We start from the raw sequence: 16,966 nt of genomic DNA on the forward strand, positions 1-16,966 counted from the left end.
ACAACCTTCAAGGAACTTCATTTTTAGATGAAAATATGCTCTGGACATGGCTCAATGAGTGCTTCGCCTCAAAACCATGTGATTTCTATAGCTGTGGAATCGAAAAGTTACCCCAGCATTGGCAGACCATTGTAAATAGTGCAATATTATTGATGATTAAACTATATTTTATCTGTATCTCTTGGTTTTTTTGTATTTACGGAAAAATGCTGCCAAATTATGGGCCCGTCTAGTAATATTATTATTAACTTGGTTGGCCACATTGGACCACTTGAGTGATTCCATGTTCACTTTATCTTTGAAGATTGGACTACTTACTTCTTGAACTCAGCCCAGTACTTTTGCATTCGTTCCAAACTCAATTTTCTTAACTCGCCTGAAATCTCTACCGGTCTTCTGCACTGAAAATTTAGGATTCATAAGGAGAGTGTTAATTTTGTTTTTGTTCTCTGGATCAGTAATTCTAAGTCCGACTGCTTAAAGATCTTGCTGAATTTCTTTGACCCACTGTCTTCCTGTCTTCTTTCCGAGACTTCTCATCTCTAGTTGTTTTAAAATCCTGTTATCAGGCAGTCATAAGGCATGAAGGAAATATTAGAGATTCTTTTCTTCTTCATTGTGCCGGTGATTGGGTCAATTTCACAATAGACCGTTTCGTTAGGGAGGATTCTCCAGACTCCATCAATGTGGTTTTTATTTATTTATTTATTCATTCAATGCATATTCTGATAATTCTTCGTTCAGTCTTGAGAAGTTGATTGTTTCTTCATTCATTTTTAATTTGGAGCAGAGTTTCACAAGCGTAAGTTGCTTCCAGGAGAGTTACAGTTTTGTAATGTTGGATCTTAGTGTCAGTTGACAGGCATTTCTTATTATATGTTGACAAGGTTAGAAATTGTGCTTTTTTCATTGGTTCTATTTATCTGTGTTGCTTTCTCACCCAAGTTGTGCAAAATAATTTCTCCATGATATTTAAGTTGTAGAACTATATTAATTGCTTGATGATTTATGAGGATTTTATCTATGCAAAGAGGCTTCATGGGCATGATTTCAGTTTTCTCCAAGGATATTTGTAATACTATTTTTGAAGCAGTTTTCTGGAGACTTATGATCTGAGCACGAACTTCTTCCATGTCAAAGGCTAAGAGAGCTAAATCAGCAGCACACCAAGGCAGTTTGCTCTTATTGCTGTTTTCCCTCCAATTTTGATTTTGCATGGATTTTCTTTTTGCCACATTGTCATGATGTAATTGAAGGCCACATCAAAAAGCAAAGGGGACAATCCATTACCTTGTCTTGAGTCCTGTTTTTATTGTGAAAGCTTTTGACATTTCTCCTCTAAGCTTGACATTTGAATTTGTATTAGTTAAAGTTAGCTGAATGAGTCTTCCCAGTTTGGGATGGAGGCCATATGATGTAAGGATTTTTAGAAGTGTGGGTCTATGAACACTATCAAATGCTTTTTTTAAATCTATGAATGAGATAAATAACTGTTAGTTTCTATACTTGTAATACTCCATTATTAGTTTCAGGCTAAGAATTTCGCCTGAGCAGCTTCTGTATGGTCAAAATCCTCCTTGACAGTCTCAGAGTTGTGGATCCAGAATGTTTTTGATCCTATTGTAAATTATGCGGGAGAAAATTTTGTATGTGCAGAACAGAAGGGTTATTCCTCTGTAATTATCTGGGTTGGTTATATTGCTTTTTTAAATAATGGATGGATTATTCCTAAGGTCCAGTGCTCTGGAATTTTCTCTGTGATCCACATTTCAATATGATGTTAGTGGAGATTTATGACTGCAGGTTTTCCAGCATTCTTCCACATTTCTGCAAATACATGGTCTTCACCACATTCCTTGTAATTTTTTTGTTCCTGAATTGTGATCTCTACCTCATCGATAGCTGCAGGATCTATTAGGTCTGGGGTGGTTAAAATAGGAGCTTCTGTGTACTCGATATTTTTCCAGTGGGTCACCACAATTTAAATGTTTGTTGAAAGTCTCTGCAAAGATCTCTGCATTTTCTTGATTGCTATGCACTAACTTTCCTGGCTGATCTCTCGGCATCAATGTTGGGGACTCATACGTTTTAAGATATCTCCAAAACGTTTTGTAACAATCTCTTGACTGTTTCTTCTGGAAGTTCTATTTTCTGTAGGGTATTTTTGAAATGTTTGTGTTTTGCCTGTCTGATGATTTTATGGGTTGATTTTCTTTGCTTAGTTAGTTCTAGATGTGATTCTTCAGACTTTTTTTTATTGTAGTAGACAGATCCTTCACCTGATTTCCTTGTGTACTTCTCATTTTTTGTTAAGATAGTTGGGTCAAATTTTCTTCTAGTTTTTTTTTCTGAGATCTTTTCTTTACCATTGGTGTGAATTTTATTTTGATCTTCACAACATGACCCTGAGACTTCAACCTTCCCACCCCCACACCCCTATGGCCTGGGATTTAGAATAGGCCCGAGGTATTCCTGCCTGTCATAAGAGGCGACTAAAAGGAGTCTCAGACCTTTTGGCCTTTATGTGATGGTCCCCGGTAGGGTTTGACCTCCATTTTTCAAAATTTTCCCGAAGAGCGAGCCAATTGGAGAAGGGTGCCGTACATGGTGCATAGTGTCCATCGTGCATTGAAATCTTTAGCCCACTTCTTCGTTGTGGTATTGCAGTCCCGCTCGTCCTCCATCTCTTGAGCCAGGACACCTTCCTGGGTGCATTTTCCTCCACCCACTATGCAGTGTAATTTTCTTCGCTGACGAGAACCATGGAATTCTTTGCACCTCGCAGCTAGCACGGTAGCCAGTCCGTTGTGGTGGGGCCACCATGTACACTGTTGGTCGTAGCCCCCTGACAACAGTGGGATCGCTCTGCTGATGTCTACACTGTTAACTCCCCACATATGCCATGGAGTAGATGCCTATCTCCTTGGGGCATTGGGACTCCCGGCAATGGCCATCCTGCCAGGTGGCCCTTGCTGAGGCTGGGTGGCGCCCGTGGGGAGGGCCCCTGGTCAGAGGGGGTGGCATCAGGGCGGGTGACACACCATGAAGCGTAGTATGTCCTCTCTTGCTGGTGGTCCGCCGCCAGCAGTCTCTAAGCGGGCAAAGTGTAACTTCAGTGCTAAGAAATATGCCCCAAATCATTCCCCTCCCTGCCCACACCATGGGAGGAACGCCAGTCTAAGGATGGCAGTGAAGCCTATTCGCCCCGGTACTGTGGAGCATTTGCAGGACAAGCTTGGGGAGGTGCAACACTTGTCCAAAATGCGCTCTGCCCAGTCACAGGCATTACTCAGTTGTGACAAGTTGGGGGGATGTTTCTGTTACCATCACACCCCATAAGAGCTTAAATATGGTCCAGGGTATTATATTCCACCAGGACCTTCTTTTGCAGTGTGATGACAAGCTGCGTGCCAATTTAGAGTGGTGAGGTGTTAATTTCATCCAGTGTGTCCCTCGGGGTCTGAGGGATAATCAGGTTGCCACCGGTGCCTTCATCTTGGCCTTCGAGGGTGACACATTGCCCAAGAAGGCCAAGGTGATGGTCTACCGCTGTGGCGTCAAGCCATATATCCCTCCCCTGATGCGGTCTGCCGCCAGCAGGAAGTTCAGCCATAAGTCTTCCCGCTGTACTTCCAGTGTCACATGCCAAGATTGCAGAGGCCCATCACATCCCAACAGTCCATGTGCCCCTCCTCCCATCTGTGTCAGCTGCGGAGAGCATCATTCACCTTGCTCGCCAAACTGCAGGATTTTACAGAAAGAGAGGAAAATCATGGAATATAGGACGCTGGACCAACTGAGGCTAAGAGGAAATTTGAGTGCCTGCATTCTGTGGCTGTGACCTCATCTTACGCCACCAGAACCAGAAAACTACACCTGCCTCCTTGATGCTGGAGGGCACTTCCCTCCCTGTTGGTCCTACTTTGGGAGCAACACCCTCCAACCATCAGGGCTATCAGTCCCCACTTCTGAGCCAGAGAAGTGTAAGTTTTCGTCGCTCCTCTAGATGGTCCCTTGGGTCACTCCTTTCCCAGATTTCTGCTAGTGGTCAAGATGACACCTGCCAGTGGCTGACGGGTCCAAAAGCGGCTGGTCGTAGGGCTTTATGCTGATCCTCAGTCCCGGAGACTGAATCAGTGAAGTCCTCCCAGCCAGGGAAACCCAAGGAGCAGCAAGAGAAATCCAAAAAGAATGTCACCAGGACCAAGGGAATTGCGGTGGCATCCACACCTACAAGCTCTGCATCTGCGGATGAGGTGGAGATTTTGGCGTCTACTGAGGACCTAGATCTCGCCGGATCCGCAGACACAATGGATGTAGACTGCTCAGGCAAAACGTCTGTGGCAGCAGGTGACCCTGAGGTGTAAACTGCCTCATTGAATGTTCCATGCCTCACAATGACGTCATCCTCCAGTGGAATTACGGCGGTTTTTTCCACCGCCTGGCTGAGCTACGGCAACTGTTAAGCTTTACACCTGCTATCTACATTGCCCTCCAGGAAACCTGGTTCCAAACAATGCGGACCCCAGCTCTCCATGGCTATAAGGGATACTACATGAACTGTAGCAACTATAATAGTGTGTCAGGTGGAGTTTGTGCTTATGTCCTAAACTCGGTCTGTAGTGAAACTGTGCCCCTTCAAACCCCTCGTCAAGCTGTGGCTGTCAGAATAAGGACAACGCAGGAAATAACTGCAATGTATATCTTCCTCCAGATGGTGCAGTATTCCTGAATGTATTGGCTGCACTGATTGATCAACTCTCTGAACCTTTCCTACTTTTGGGAGATTTTAACGCCCATAAGCCTTTATGGGATGGCACCACGCTTACTGGCTGAGACAGATATGTCAAAACTTTACTGTCTCAGTTCGACATTTGCCTCTTATATACTGGGGCTGCTAAACATTTCAGTGTGGCTCATGGTAGCTATCCATTGGAGAGCACATGACGACCTGTGTGGTAGTGACTTCTTCCCCATCTTACTGTCACTGCCCTCTCATCAGGCCCACAGTTGCCTGCCCAGATGGGATTTAAACAAGACAGACTGGGAAACTTTCGCCTCTGCTGACACTGTTAAATCTCCCCCACATGGTAACATCAATGTGATGGTTGAGCAGGTGACAACAACAATAGTTTCTGTGGCAGAAAACACGATCCCTCGCTCTTTAGGGTGCCCCCAGCGAAAGGCAGTCCCTTGGTGGTCGCTGGAAGTCGCTGAAGCAATTAAGGAGCATCGGTGAGCTCTACAGTGGCATAAGTGGCACCCTTCCCTGGAGCGCATCATAGCCTTTAAATGGCTCCATGCCCTCGTCCGCCAGCTTATCAAACGACAGAAGTAAGAGTGTTGGGAGAGATATGTCTCGATCATTGGGTGCGATACATCACTTTCCACTTTCCCAAGTCTGGGTAAAGATCAAACGTGTTTTCAGGTACCAGACGCCAACAGGTGTTCCCGGTGTTAAAATAAATGGCGTGTTATCGACCGACGCAAACGCAATTTCCGAGCACTTTGCTGAGCCCTATGCTCAAGCCTCTGTGTCAGAGAATTACCCTCCAGCCTTTTGCACTCTCAAACAGTGGAATGAAGCGAAAGTCCTCTCATTCACTACACACCGCAGTGAATCCTATAATGCCCCATTTACAGAGTGGGAGCTCCTCAGTGTCATTGCACATTGCCCCAACACAGCTCCTGGGACAGAGCTGATCCACAATCAGATGATTAAACATCTCTCATCTGACTACAAGCGACATGTTCTCGTCATCTTCAACTGGATCTGGTGTGACTGTGTCTTTCCATTGCAATGGCGGGAGAGCACCATCATTCCGGTACTCAAACCAGGTAAAAACCCGCTTGATGTGGATAGCTATCGGTCCATCAGCCTTACCAACGATCTTTGTAAGCTGCTGGAACTTATGTTGTGTCGGCGGTTGTGTTGGGTCCTGGAGTCACGTGGCATATTGGCTCTACCTACTGCCAACAGCTGGTTGCCATCTTTTTTGATTTACGAAAAGCGTATGACACCACCTGGTGACATAATATAATTGCCACATTATACGAGTGGGGTCTCCAAGGCCCACTCCTGATTTTTATCAAGTTTCCTTTCGCTTTGTACTTTCTGTGTCGAAGTTGGTGCCTCCCATAGTTCCCACCATATCCAGGAGAATGGGGTCCCGCAGAGCTCCGTATTGAATGTCTCTCTATTTTAGTGGCCATTAATGGTCTAGCAGCATCTGTAGGGCCGTCCGTCTCACCTTCTCTGTATGCAGACAACTTCTGCATTTTGTATTGCCCCTCCAGTTCTGGTGTTGCTGAGCAAAGTCGTGTGTTATGCACTTCTGTCGGTGTCATATCGTTCATCCATTGGACTGGTTTTTGACACCCAATTGACTTGCCTTCCTCACCTTCGTCAGCTTAAGTGGAAGTGCTGGCAGCACCTCAATGCCTTCCGCTGCCTGAGCAACACCAACTGGGGTGCAGATCGCTCTACTCTGCTGCAGCTCTACAGAGCCCTTGTTGAATCCCACCTTGACTATGGGAGTCCGGTTTATGGTTAGGCGGCGCCCTTGGCATTGCGTTTACTCGACATAGTGCACCACTTTGCTGTTCCCCTAGTGACAGGAGCTTTTGGGACAAGTCCAGTGACCAGCGTCCTTGTGGAGGCCAGAGTCCCTCCATTGCACGTTAGGTGTGCCCAACTGCTGGCCAGTTACGTTGCACAAGTTCTTAGTTCTCCTGCGTATCTGAATCACCATCACCATCTCTTTTTCCTACCCACAGTGGTTCATCTCCTGCATCAGCGGCCCAGGTCAGGTCTTCCAATTGCAGTTCGTGTCCGATCCCTTCTTTCCGAACTGGAATCCTTGTCTTTACCAGCTATACTTGAGGTCCATTCACGTACACCTCCATGGTGTACACTTAATTCGCAGCTTCGCCTGGACCTTTCACATGGCCATAAGGACTCGGTTAACCCTGTGGCTCTCTACTGCCACTTAATCTCGATTCTTGAAATGTACAGGGGCCACGAAGTGGTTTATACTGACGGCTCATTGATTGATGCTCATGTCAGCTTTGCATATGTCCACGGAGGATATATTGAGCAGCATTCCTTGCCTGATGGCTTCAGTGTTTTCACTGCCGAGCTGGTGGCTATATCACGTGCTCTTGAGCACATCCGTTCATGTGCAGGGGAGTAGTTTCTTCTGTGTACTGACTCCTTGAGCAGCCTACACGCTATTGGCCAGTGCTACCCTCATCATCCTTTGGTAGCTACCATCCAGGAGTCCATCTATGCACTGGAACGGTCCAGTCATTCCGCGGTGTTCGTCTGGGCCCCAGGTCATGCCAGAATCCCAGGCAACAAACTTGCCGACAGGCTGGCCAAACAGGCTACATGGCAACCGCTTATGGAGATCAGCTTCTCTGCAACTGACCTGGGTTCAGTACTATGGCACAAGGTTTTGTGGCTTTGGGAGACAAAATGGCATAACCTCAGCACACACAACAAACTGTGTGCCATTAAGGAGACTAAGACTGTGTGGCGGTCCTCCATGCGGTCCTCTTGAAGGGACTCTGGTCTTGTGCCGGCTCTGCATTGGCAACGCTTGTGTGACACGTGGCTGCATCCTGCGCCGTGATGTCCCACCTCAGTTTCGGTGTGGCGCCCGGCCGACAGTGATCCATATCTTGGTGAGCTGTCCTTCTTTGGCTGCCCTGCAACGGACTCGGCAGTTACTGGACTCGTTGCTATTGATTTTAGCTGACAACACTTCATCAGCTAATTTAGTTTTACGTTTAATATGTGACGGTGGATTTTATCATTCTATATAAGTTTTAGCGCATTTCATTTGTCCCTTTGTGTTCTCCACTCTAATGCTTTTAGGGTAGGTGTGTTAATGTGTCACAGAGGGGCTAGATTGTCCTTTTTATTCTCGTGGTCGGTCAGCCACAGTCATCTGCTCTCTTATTTTTACCCCTTCTACCTGTTTCTTGCTTCTCTCTGTTGTTTTCTTTTCCGGTTTTGTCCATAGTAGTGCTGGTTGTCCTGTCGTTCTTTTGGTTCTTCCATTCTCCTGTTATTGTGCTGTACGTCTCCATTCTTTTCTTCTTTCCATTGTGTAATTATTTTACTGGGAACGAGGGTCCAATGACCTCGCAGTTGGTCTCCTCCCTCCTCTTTTAACAAACAAACCAACCAACCAATCTTCACCCCCTTAAAACTTTGACATTGTAGATTTCACGATGGTGAAATTTATCCATACATTCATGGTCCAGGTACCATTCGCCCTTTAGGAAATCAGGGTGTTTCCAGGTTTTTAATATTGTGAGGATTCCTTTTAAAACGTGTTGATTTTGAGACCAGGTTAAGGTTATTAGAAGTTTCAGTTAATCTTTGACCATTTTTGTTGATCAGTTAATGTGCAGGCCATTTTCCAGTGCTATCTCTGTATCTTCTATCTTGCCCCACTTGAGCATTGATCCCGCCAAGGATAATTTCTATATTTGATGGAGGAATGTTGATTAAGACTCGATCCAGGGCATCCCAAAATTTCTCTGTTTCTTCTGTGTTCTTCAGAGTATTATTTTTCTGATTGGTGGGAGCATGTGCATTGGTAATTGTGTAAGTCGTATTTGCATATTTCAGATTTAGAGTTGCAAGTCTGGGACAGTGAGATGTGAATTCTGTGATAGTCAATAATTTTGAGATCTGTAAGAAATCCATCGCCAAATTGTGGACAATTTTTCATGACTCTTTTTCCAGGGATTCCTTTATAAAGTTGGTATCCCTGTGATTCCATAAGGTCTTGATCACTGTTTCTGATTTCTTGGAGAGCCATGATTACAATTTTGTGTTTCTACATTATATCAGTGACAATTTTTAATTTTCCAGCTTGGCACAAGGAGTTAACATTGTGTGTCGAGAAGAATGAGATTTGTTTAAGTTTAATCCTTTGATATTTTTCGGTTTGTACTGATTGTTGAGTTTCTAGACACTCCGATCCATCATTATCTTCTGAATGACAGCCAACCGAATCCGAATGCTGTCTTCCAGCAATCTATGGTTGCAGTCGGTGGAATTATTCTTCGAAAGACTGTTCATGGTCAACTGTCTAAGGTGCCATCTTGGTGTGAAGATAAATCCTTGAATTAAAATCTGAATGTTATTCAGAAAGGTGATGATGAAGGATGAAAGATGACAGCACGAAATTTTGAAGACAGAAAAAAATAGAATTGGTCCGACACTTTGAGAGTTGAAGAAATTGGCCTAAGAAAGACAAGGGCCATTAAAGGATTTGAAAATGAAAGACACACTAGGCTTCCATACGTTATGCCCTTGGGGTCAGAAAAGAACAAGGATTGACCAAGAGAGGTCAGATAGGATAGATGAAAGTGAGGAGTGTGGCACAAGTAAGTGGAAGCAATGCCAGACCCAGCTTGGGGACCTGTGCTTGCCACACACGTCACAGAAGATGCTTGCTTCTGAGCACAACCTAATAATGATGATGATGATGATGATGATGATGAATTGTTAACGTATGGGCTGCCAGACAACCACGTAAAGTGTCTATTTGATGAGAGATATTCTCAGGCATCACATTTCTTTCATCTTCTCTCTCTGCACTTTCTTCTGTCCATTTCATTCCTATTTCAAATTTCTTGACCTTTACATTTGAGTACCTTTTGGTTAAATGTATGTTTGTCTTATATGTCTGAGTGTGCCATATCAGCATCCTTCAGGTCTATTGTGATGTCGGTAAATCAGTTCATGTTCCTGATGATTTCTGTGTACTTAAAGCTCTGGTTTGTTGTCAAGTGTTTGCCATTCTCTTGATATGCCCATAAAATTTCGGTTAATCTTTCTCCATGGTGATGTGTGTGACGCCAAACGTCTGTTCAATCTCTTGCCTAATCCACAATCTGTGATATTCAGTATTTTCTAGGCACCTTTCCGGTCCATGGCCAATGTGTCTGATGCACGTAAGATTTCTGGCTTGATGACAGTTATTTCGTATTTCTATGTTCTGTGACAAGGATGATTTACTGTGTTTCCAGCCTTCCAGAATGGGCTAATCATCTCTAGATTTCACTGTTTGTGAGCTTCTTTGTCTGTTCCTTTCATCATGATCTTTTTTGGTGCATATTTTTTATTTGTCACACATGCCAATTTTGTTCAACATTTTCAGCCTTCCCTTTCAGGCTCTAGATTTGCTTTAACGCAGTTTAGTGTTACTTGGGAATATTACCAGAGCATCAGTGAATGCGAGACAGCCTGTATCCTGTCATTCCGTTTTCCTTCCTATACTGGTTAATAAAGTTCCTGTATCATCAGCTTTTTCCATTCCCTGACTGCTTTGCATAATAGAATATTGAACAGTAGTCCAGAAATAATGTTGCCTTGTCTCACCCTTGTTCTAATCTCAAAGGACTCTGATAACTCTCCCGTGATTTTAATTTTGGATTTGGTGTTTCTTAGTGTGTGTGTTTGATAATGTTCACTGTCTTCTTGTCGAGGCACCTTTCTTTCAGTTCTTGGATCAGAGGCGATCTATCTATAGAGTTCATGCCTTAATGAAATCTACAAAGGTGCGCATGGTCTCTGCTTTTCATCACTTGATATTATTATATACATTACATATACTATGTGTGTTGTAATGTTAATTTACTGAGGCTACCTTGTTAGATGTAAGGGATGGCTTGATGGCCATAATCTTGTCATGTGAAATAAGTGTGTAAATGAATAAAGTGTGATTTCATGTGACACTTCCTTGTTGTACATTTCATTTAAGTAGACATTGGTTAATTTCAGATGCGGATGATAGCCCAGCACAGCTGTCCCTGGAGTTCAGGGTGTTCCTCGTGAATGCCCAGACAGGCAGCCATACACGCGAGAGCCGTACGCTGCACTATTGGTTCGCAGAGGAGCTGCCAGCGGCGGAGCGTCCGTCTGTGGCTCAGCTGTTCTTCAGGGAGCTGGTCAGCCCACAAGAATTCCCCAGGGGTAACTATTCTGTTTAATAGTCTGAAAAAGTTCAGTGTTACAGGCATTTTTATTAGGATGGAGTCCATAGGCACACTGATGTTTCCAGTAGTGCCATTCTACTTTGACCGATGACCTAATTGGGAGTTAGGTTGTGACATATCAATACCATGATGGGATCCTACTCACAGTTTCCTGTTATCTAAGATCTTATTATAGTAACAGTTCTGTTTGCAGTCACACTGATGTGGCTTAACTTTAAACATTGCCACCAGCAAATCATGTGTAAAGATGGGATTCATGTGAACCTATTTGCCAAATATCTTGTTATCCTTCGGTATCAGTTATTGATACTATGAATTTCCTATTCTTGGATAATACTTTAATTTTTGAGCGTTACCTCCACAGTTTGTACACATCCACCTGTGTAAAATTGCCCTGTTCTAAATAACTTGCATAAGAAAGATAATGTCGTTCACATACCACAACCTAAGCCATCATATTGATTTCAACAAAATTTGGCAGACATATCATTTGTTATATGAAAAAAGTAGTGATGTAAGTACAACCTGGCTCCCATGTGGGTTGGGTGAAAGAGGATTGACAGTGCCTGTCATCTAGGTTGCCCTGCATGCCTGGCAGTTGTCAGAATGCATTCCAATAGGTATATGTGCAGATGGGCACAGCTGAGCAGAGACAGGGTGGAGGAAGAGAGGGGGAGGAGGAGATGGATGAAGAGAGGGGGGAGGAGGAGATGGACAGGGAGAGGGGGGATGAGGAGGCGGACGGAGAGAGAGGGGTAGAGGAGAAGGCAGGCAGAGAGAGGGACCGGGAGGAGATGGCCGAAGAGGGTTGGGGGGGTGGGCAGGAATGGACAAGCAAAGAGAGGGGAAAGGTGGAAAAGAGCAGTGAGAGGAAAGGAAGTGGGATATGGAGAGTGAGAGGTGGGGGAGGAAGGTAGTAAGAGAAGAGAGATGATGGGGAGGTGTAGGAGGCAGATGGAAGATGGAGAGGGGTGCGGGTGGCTAGAAAAAGAAGGTGGGATAACCTGGACAGAGAAGGGGGAGTAGGAGATGGAAAGAGAAAGCAAGGTGGAGAAGATGTGTACGATAAATGTGTCATATGCTTATGTGGGCAAAGTTGTGGGTAAAAGGCCAGTAATATATAATGGAAAAGCTGGAATGAAATAACAACAATAGGAAAAGATAGATTCCTGCTCACAACTTAGCAGAGATGTTGAATGGCAGACAGGCACATTGAAAAATAGTGGTGTATAATAGTAAGTTATCACTCGTATTCCATCGACATAAACAAAAGTAAGCTCTCACACGTAGTCACTGAGGTCGGAGACTGCATTGCAGGTGAGCAGGTAACCTTGCTGAGATGGGAAGTTGGATTACAGTTGAGGGGTGGGGCAGGAAACAAGAGGCGTAGGGGGTAGGGGTGAGAAGGAAGATGATAGTGCGACTGTGGGAGAGTTCAGGGGACAGTTCAGGTCTGCTAGTTGCAGCAGTGTGAAGCTGTGCTGTGGGGCATAAGGGGAAAGGAGAGAATCAGAGGAGGAGAAAGGTGTGCTTAGATGGGGGGGGGGGGGGGGGGGGAACATGTGTGAGGCTAGAGTGGGAACAGGGAGGGGATAGGCAGGTGGAGGAAAGTTGAAGCCAGGGGCACTACAGGAAAGATGGTATGTTACAGGGAGAATTGACACTTTCACATTTCAGAAAAGCTACTGTTGTGAAACAGTTGTCGAAGTTGAACAGATCCTATCGGGCGGCGTGCTCGGCAGCTGGGTGGTTCAGTTGTCTCTCGGCCATGGTCTGTCAGTGGTCATTCGTGCTGACAGACAGCTTGTTATTGCTCGTGGCCATGTTGAATGCCACACAGTGTTTGCAGCTAATTTGGTAGACGACATGGCTGCTTTCACAAGTAGCCCTACCTGTGATGGAAATAACAGAAAGAGAGTAATTGGTAGTTGGAGGATGCATGGAATAGGTCTTTCATCTAGGTAAATTGCAAGGATATGAGCCATGGACAAGGGGTTGGGAGCGTGGACGGAATAGGGTAAGGCAAGGATATTGCCTAGATTAGTTGGACAGTGAAACATCATTGTAGGAGGAATGAGGAGGGTAGTGCAGAGGATATTTCTTATTTCAGGGTACAAGAGAAGGTATTGAAAGCCTGGCAGAGAATGTGATACAGTTGCTAGAGTCCAGAGTGGCACTGAATCATGACGAGTTCCCATTTGTGACTGGACATGGAGTATGTAGGGGACAAAAGGTGACTGAAGAGACAAGGCAGATCTGATTCTAGATAAGATGCGAAGGATTATTTCGGTCTGCATGGGGTCCAGTGAAACAATCAGCATATTTGGAGGAGAGGACTGCTCCTCACGACAGATGCTAGGTTGTATGGGAGGGATTTCTTGATGTGGAATTCTTGGTAAGTGTGATGTGATGTGGGTAGGGGTACTGATGTAGCCACCCTTGCGATGGAGATCAGCATGGAAGAAGGTGGCTTGATGGGATGAGGAGGACCAGTTGAAGTGAATGGAGGAGGAGGTGTTGAGGTTCTGGAGGATGTGGATAGGGTGTCCTCGCCCTCAGTCCAGATCATGAAGATGTCAGCAGTGAATGTGAACCAGTTGAGAGGTTTGGGATTCTGTGGTTCACCCCTGAATAGGTTAGCATAGAATGGTACTGTGAGGGTACCAATTGCTATATCATGGATTAATTTGCAGGAGATGCCTTCAAGGGAGAAGTAGTTGTGGGTAAATATATAGTTCATTATGGTGACAAGGAAGGAGGTTATAGGTTGGAGTCACTTGGGCTGCGGGAAAAGTATTGTTCAATAGCAGCAATGCCATGGGCATTAGCATAGAGTGAACTTGTGTCAGCAGTGATGAATAGGGCCAGGCAATAAAGGAACAGGAACTATGGGAAATGGGAGTGGTGTATTTGTCAGAGTAGACAAGAAACCCAAATCCATTGAGACAGAAATTGAAGCTGCATATGTGTTTGGGCAAGGCTCAGAATCGGGTGTGGGCATAAAACGATAATTGGATCCTTCTATCACCTACCAGACCCTTCTCTTGCTCTAACTGAAAACTTTAGAGAGAACCTCAGTTCACTTGTGTCTAAGTTCCCCAGTCATACTGTAATCATTGGTGGAGACTTAAATAATCAAACAATTAATTGGGAAAATTACAGCTTTTGTTATTGGTGGGCTTGAGAAGATATCCTCTGAAAACTACCTAGAACAGATTGTTTGGAACCCCCACTCAGGATGGTTATATATTGGATCTAATGGCAACAAATAGACGTAACCTCTTTGAGGATACCCACATCAAAACTTGTCAGTCACCATGATGCGGTTGTGGCAACAATGGTTACCAAAGTACAAAGGACAACTAAAACAAGCTGAAAGATATGTATGTCCAGTAAACTAGATAAAAAATCAGTAGTGTCATATCTCAGTGAGGAATTTGAAACTTCCGGCACAGGGCAGAGTATGTAGAGGAACTATGGCTCAGGTTTAAAATTATTATTGGCTCACTGGACTGATATGTATGCTGTAGAAAGTTCATGATAGATGGGAACCTCTGTGGTACATAATCACTGTAAAGAAACAGAGATTACTGCAGATAGCATAGGGCTGCAGGTAGAGAGATGCTGAATGAAACATATTTGGCTGTGAAGAGAGCAATGTGTGTTGGCTTCAATGACTACAGTAGCCGAATATTTGCAAATGATCTTTCACAGAACCCAAAGAAAATCTAGTCATAAGTAAAGGATGTTAGTGGCACTATAGTTAGTGCGCAGTCCCTAGCGAACGAGACAGGGACTGAAATTGAAGGTAGCAAAGCAAAAGCTGAAATGCTTAACTCAGTTGTCAAATGTTCCTTTACTAAGGAAAATCCAGGATAATTTCCCCAATTTAATCCTCGTACCACTGGAAAGCTGAGTGAAATAAGTATTAGTGTCAGTAGTGTTGAGAAACAGCAGAAATTGTTAAAATTTAACAAAGCCCCGGGGCCCAATGGAAGCCCTAACAGGTTCTATACTGAATTTTTGGCTGAGTTAGCCCCTCTTCTAACTATGATCTGTTATAAATCCCTTGAACAAAAGACCATCCCCAGTTCTTGGGGGAAAAAGTGCAGGTCACACCTGTATACAAGAAGGGTAGTAGAAGTGATCCACAAAACTACCATCCAATATCCTTGACATTGGTTTGTTGTAGAATCTTAGAACATATTATGAGCTCAAACATAATGAGTTATCGTATCGTGAACAGAATTATGAATATTCCTAACTCCCATATTCCGAAAACATTGGTCATTTGAAACCCAACTCGCACTTTTCACACTCAGTATGCTGAAAGCTTTAGACCAAGGCAGTCAGGTAGATGCAGTATTTCTTGATTTTTTTTTTAAAAAAAAAAAAAAAAAAAAAAAAAAAAAAAAAAAAAAAAAAAAAAAAAAAAAAACAAACATTTGACTCAGTACCAAACCTACTACACTCACTGTCAAAAGTACGATCATATGGGTTATCAAGTGAAATTTGTGACTAGGTTGTGGACTTTCTGGTAGGGAGGATGCAGCATGTTATCTTGGATGGAGAATCATCAGATATAGAAGCAACTTTGGATGGGTGCCAAGGAAGTGTGTTGGGACCCTTGCTGTTCATGTTATATTGTATGTTAATGACCTTGCAGACAACATTAATAGTAGCCTCAGACTTTTTGCTGATGATGGTGTTACCTATAATGAAGTACTGCCTGAAATAAGCTGCATAAATATTCAGTCAGATCTTGATAAGACATTAAATTGATGCAAAGATTGGTAGTTTGCTTTTAAATGTTCAAAAATGTAAAATTGCGCACTTCACAAAACGAAAAAACATAGTATCCTATGACTATAATATCAGTGATTTGTCGGAATCGGCCAACTCGTACAAATACCTGTGAGTAACGCTTTGTAGGGGGGTATGAAATGGAATGATCACATAGGCTCAGTAGTTGTGGGAAAAGCAGGTGGTAGATTTTGGTGTATTGGTAGAATACTGGGGAAGTGCAATCAGCCCACTAAGGAGATTGCTTGCAAATCACTTGTGCAACACATACTAAAATATTACTCAAGTGTATGGGACTCATACCAAAAAGGACTAACAGGAATGTGGAACACACACACACACACACACACACAGAGAGAGAGAGAGAGAGAGAGAGAGAGAGAGAGAGAGAGAGAGAGAGAAGGGCAGCACAAAATGCTTACACATTTGTTTGATCTATGGGAGAGTCACAGAGGGAGGGATTTCAGGACAGAATGGAGATCTTGCTAAACTTCTGCAGGGTGTATACGACCCGGGAAATCCGGGAAAAACCCGGGAATTTTTTCATCCGGGAGAAAACCGGGAAAAACCTGGGAATTTTTCAGAATTCCGGGAATTTTTCATTGTTTTAGCTTTCAGTTAAATTTTTGTGGTTTTGGTTGCAGAATTGATTCTCTAGCAAAGAATGTTATTGTATCCTGTTACTGGAGAATGATAATGTAGCAATAAAATATAAACAAGAGGGGGAAAAAAATAAAACTTTAGTGGCAAAGGAAATGTGCAATTTACAACAACAAAACACCGAGCACGCACAAGCGTCTGCAAATAGCAAAAATATGTCAAAGGCCGTAGGGCGCAGACTGTAATTCTTCGTAACAATAAACTGCTTGCGATGAGCATGACGTCACAACTGTTCACATTAAGGTTCGTTTGACCATTTGCCAGCGGTCTGTTGCGCATGCGCATTTGACTTACGTATAAGCAATACCTTCTCCCGCTTCCCGCTACTTGAAGTTTGGCTGTTACCTGTATCGGTAGTAGCAGCAAGCAGCCAGATGCAAACGAGAAAAATTTTTCTCGCGCGCCCTAGCTGCCAGATTCGCGCTTGCACAGAGTTGTCTGAGTTGTAGTGCGGAGGGGGCTAGTCTCCACGTGACCCGTGTTT

The 16,966-nt window shown here is 43.9% G+C and overlaps 1 protein-coding gene across 1 annotated transcript in view; it reads left to right on the forward strand.

The window, feature by feature from the left end:
- LOC124718807 overlaps positions 1-16,966 on the forward strand; it is a 113,370-nt gene that overhangs the window by 9,841 nt on the left and 86,563 nt on the right. Inside the window, exon 3 of the mRNA XM_047244421.1 lies at positions 10,805-10,996. Coding sequence (XP_047100377.1) covers positions 10,805-10,996 — 192 coding nt within the window. The remainder of the gene's footprint in view (positions 1-10,804; positions 10,997-16,966) is intronic.

Source organism: Schistocerca piceifrons, chromosome 10 (assembly GCF_021461385.2).
Source record: "Schistocerca piceifrons isolate TAMUIC-IGC-003096 chromosome 10, iqSchPice1.1, whole genome shotgun sequence".
Taxonomy (NCBI): Eukaryota; Metazoa; Arthropoda; class Insecta; order Orthoptera; family Acrididae; genus Schistocerca; species Schistocerca piceifrons.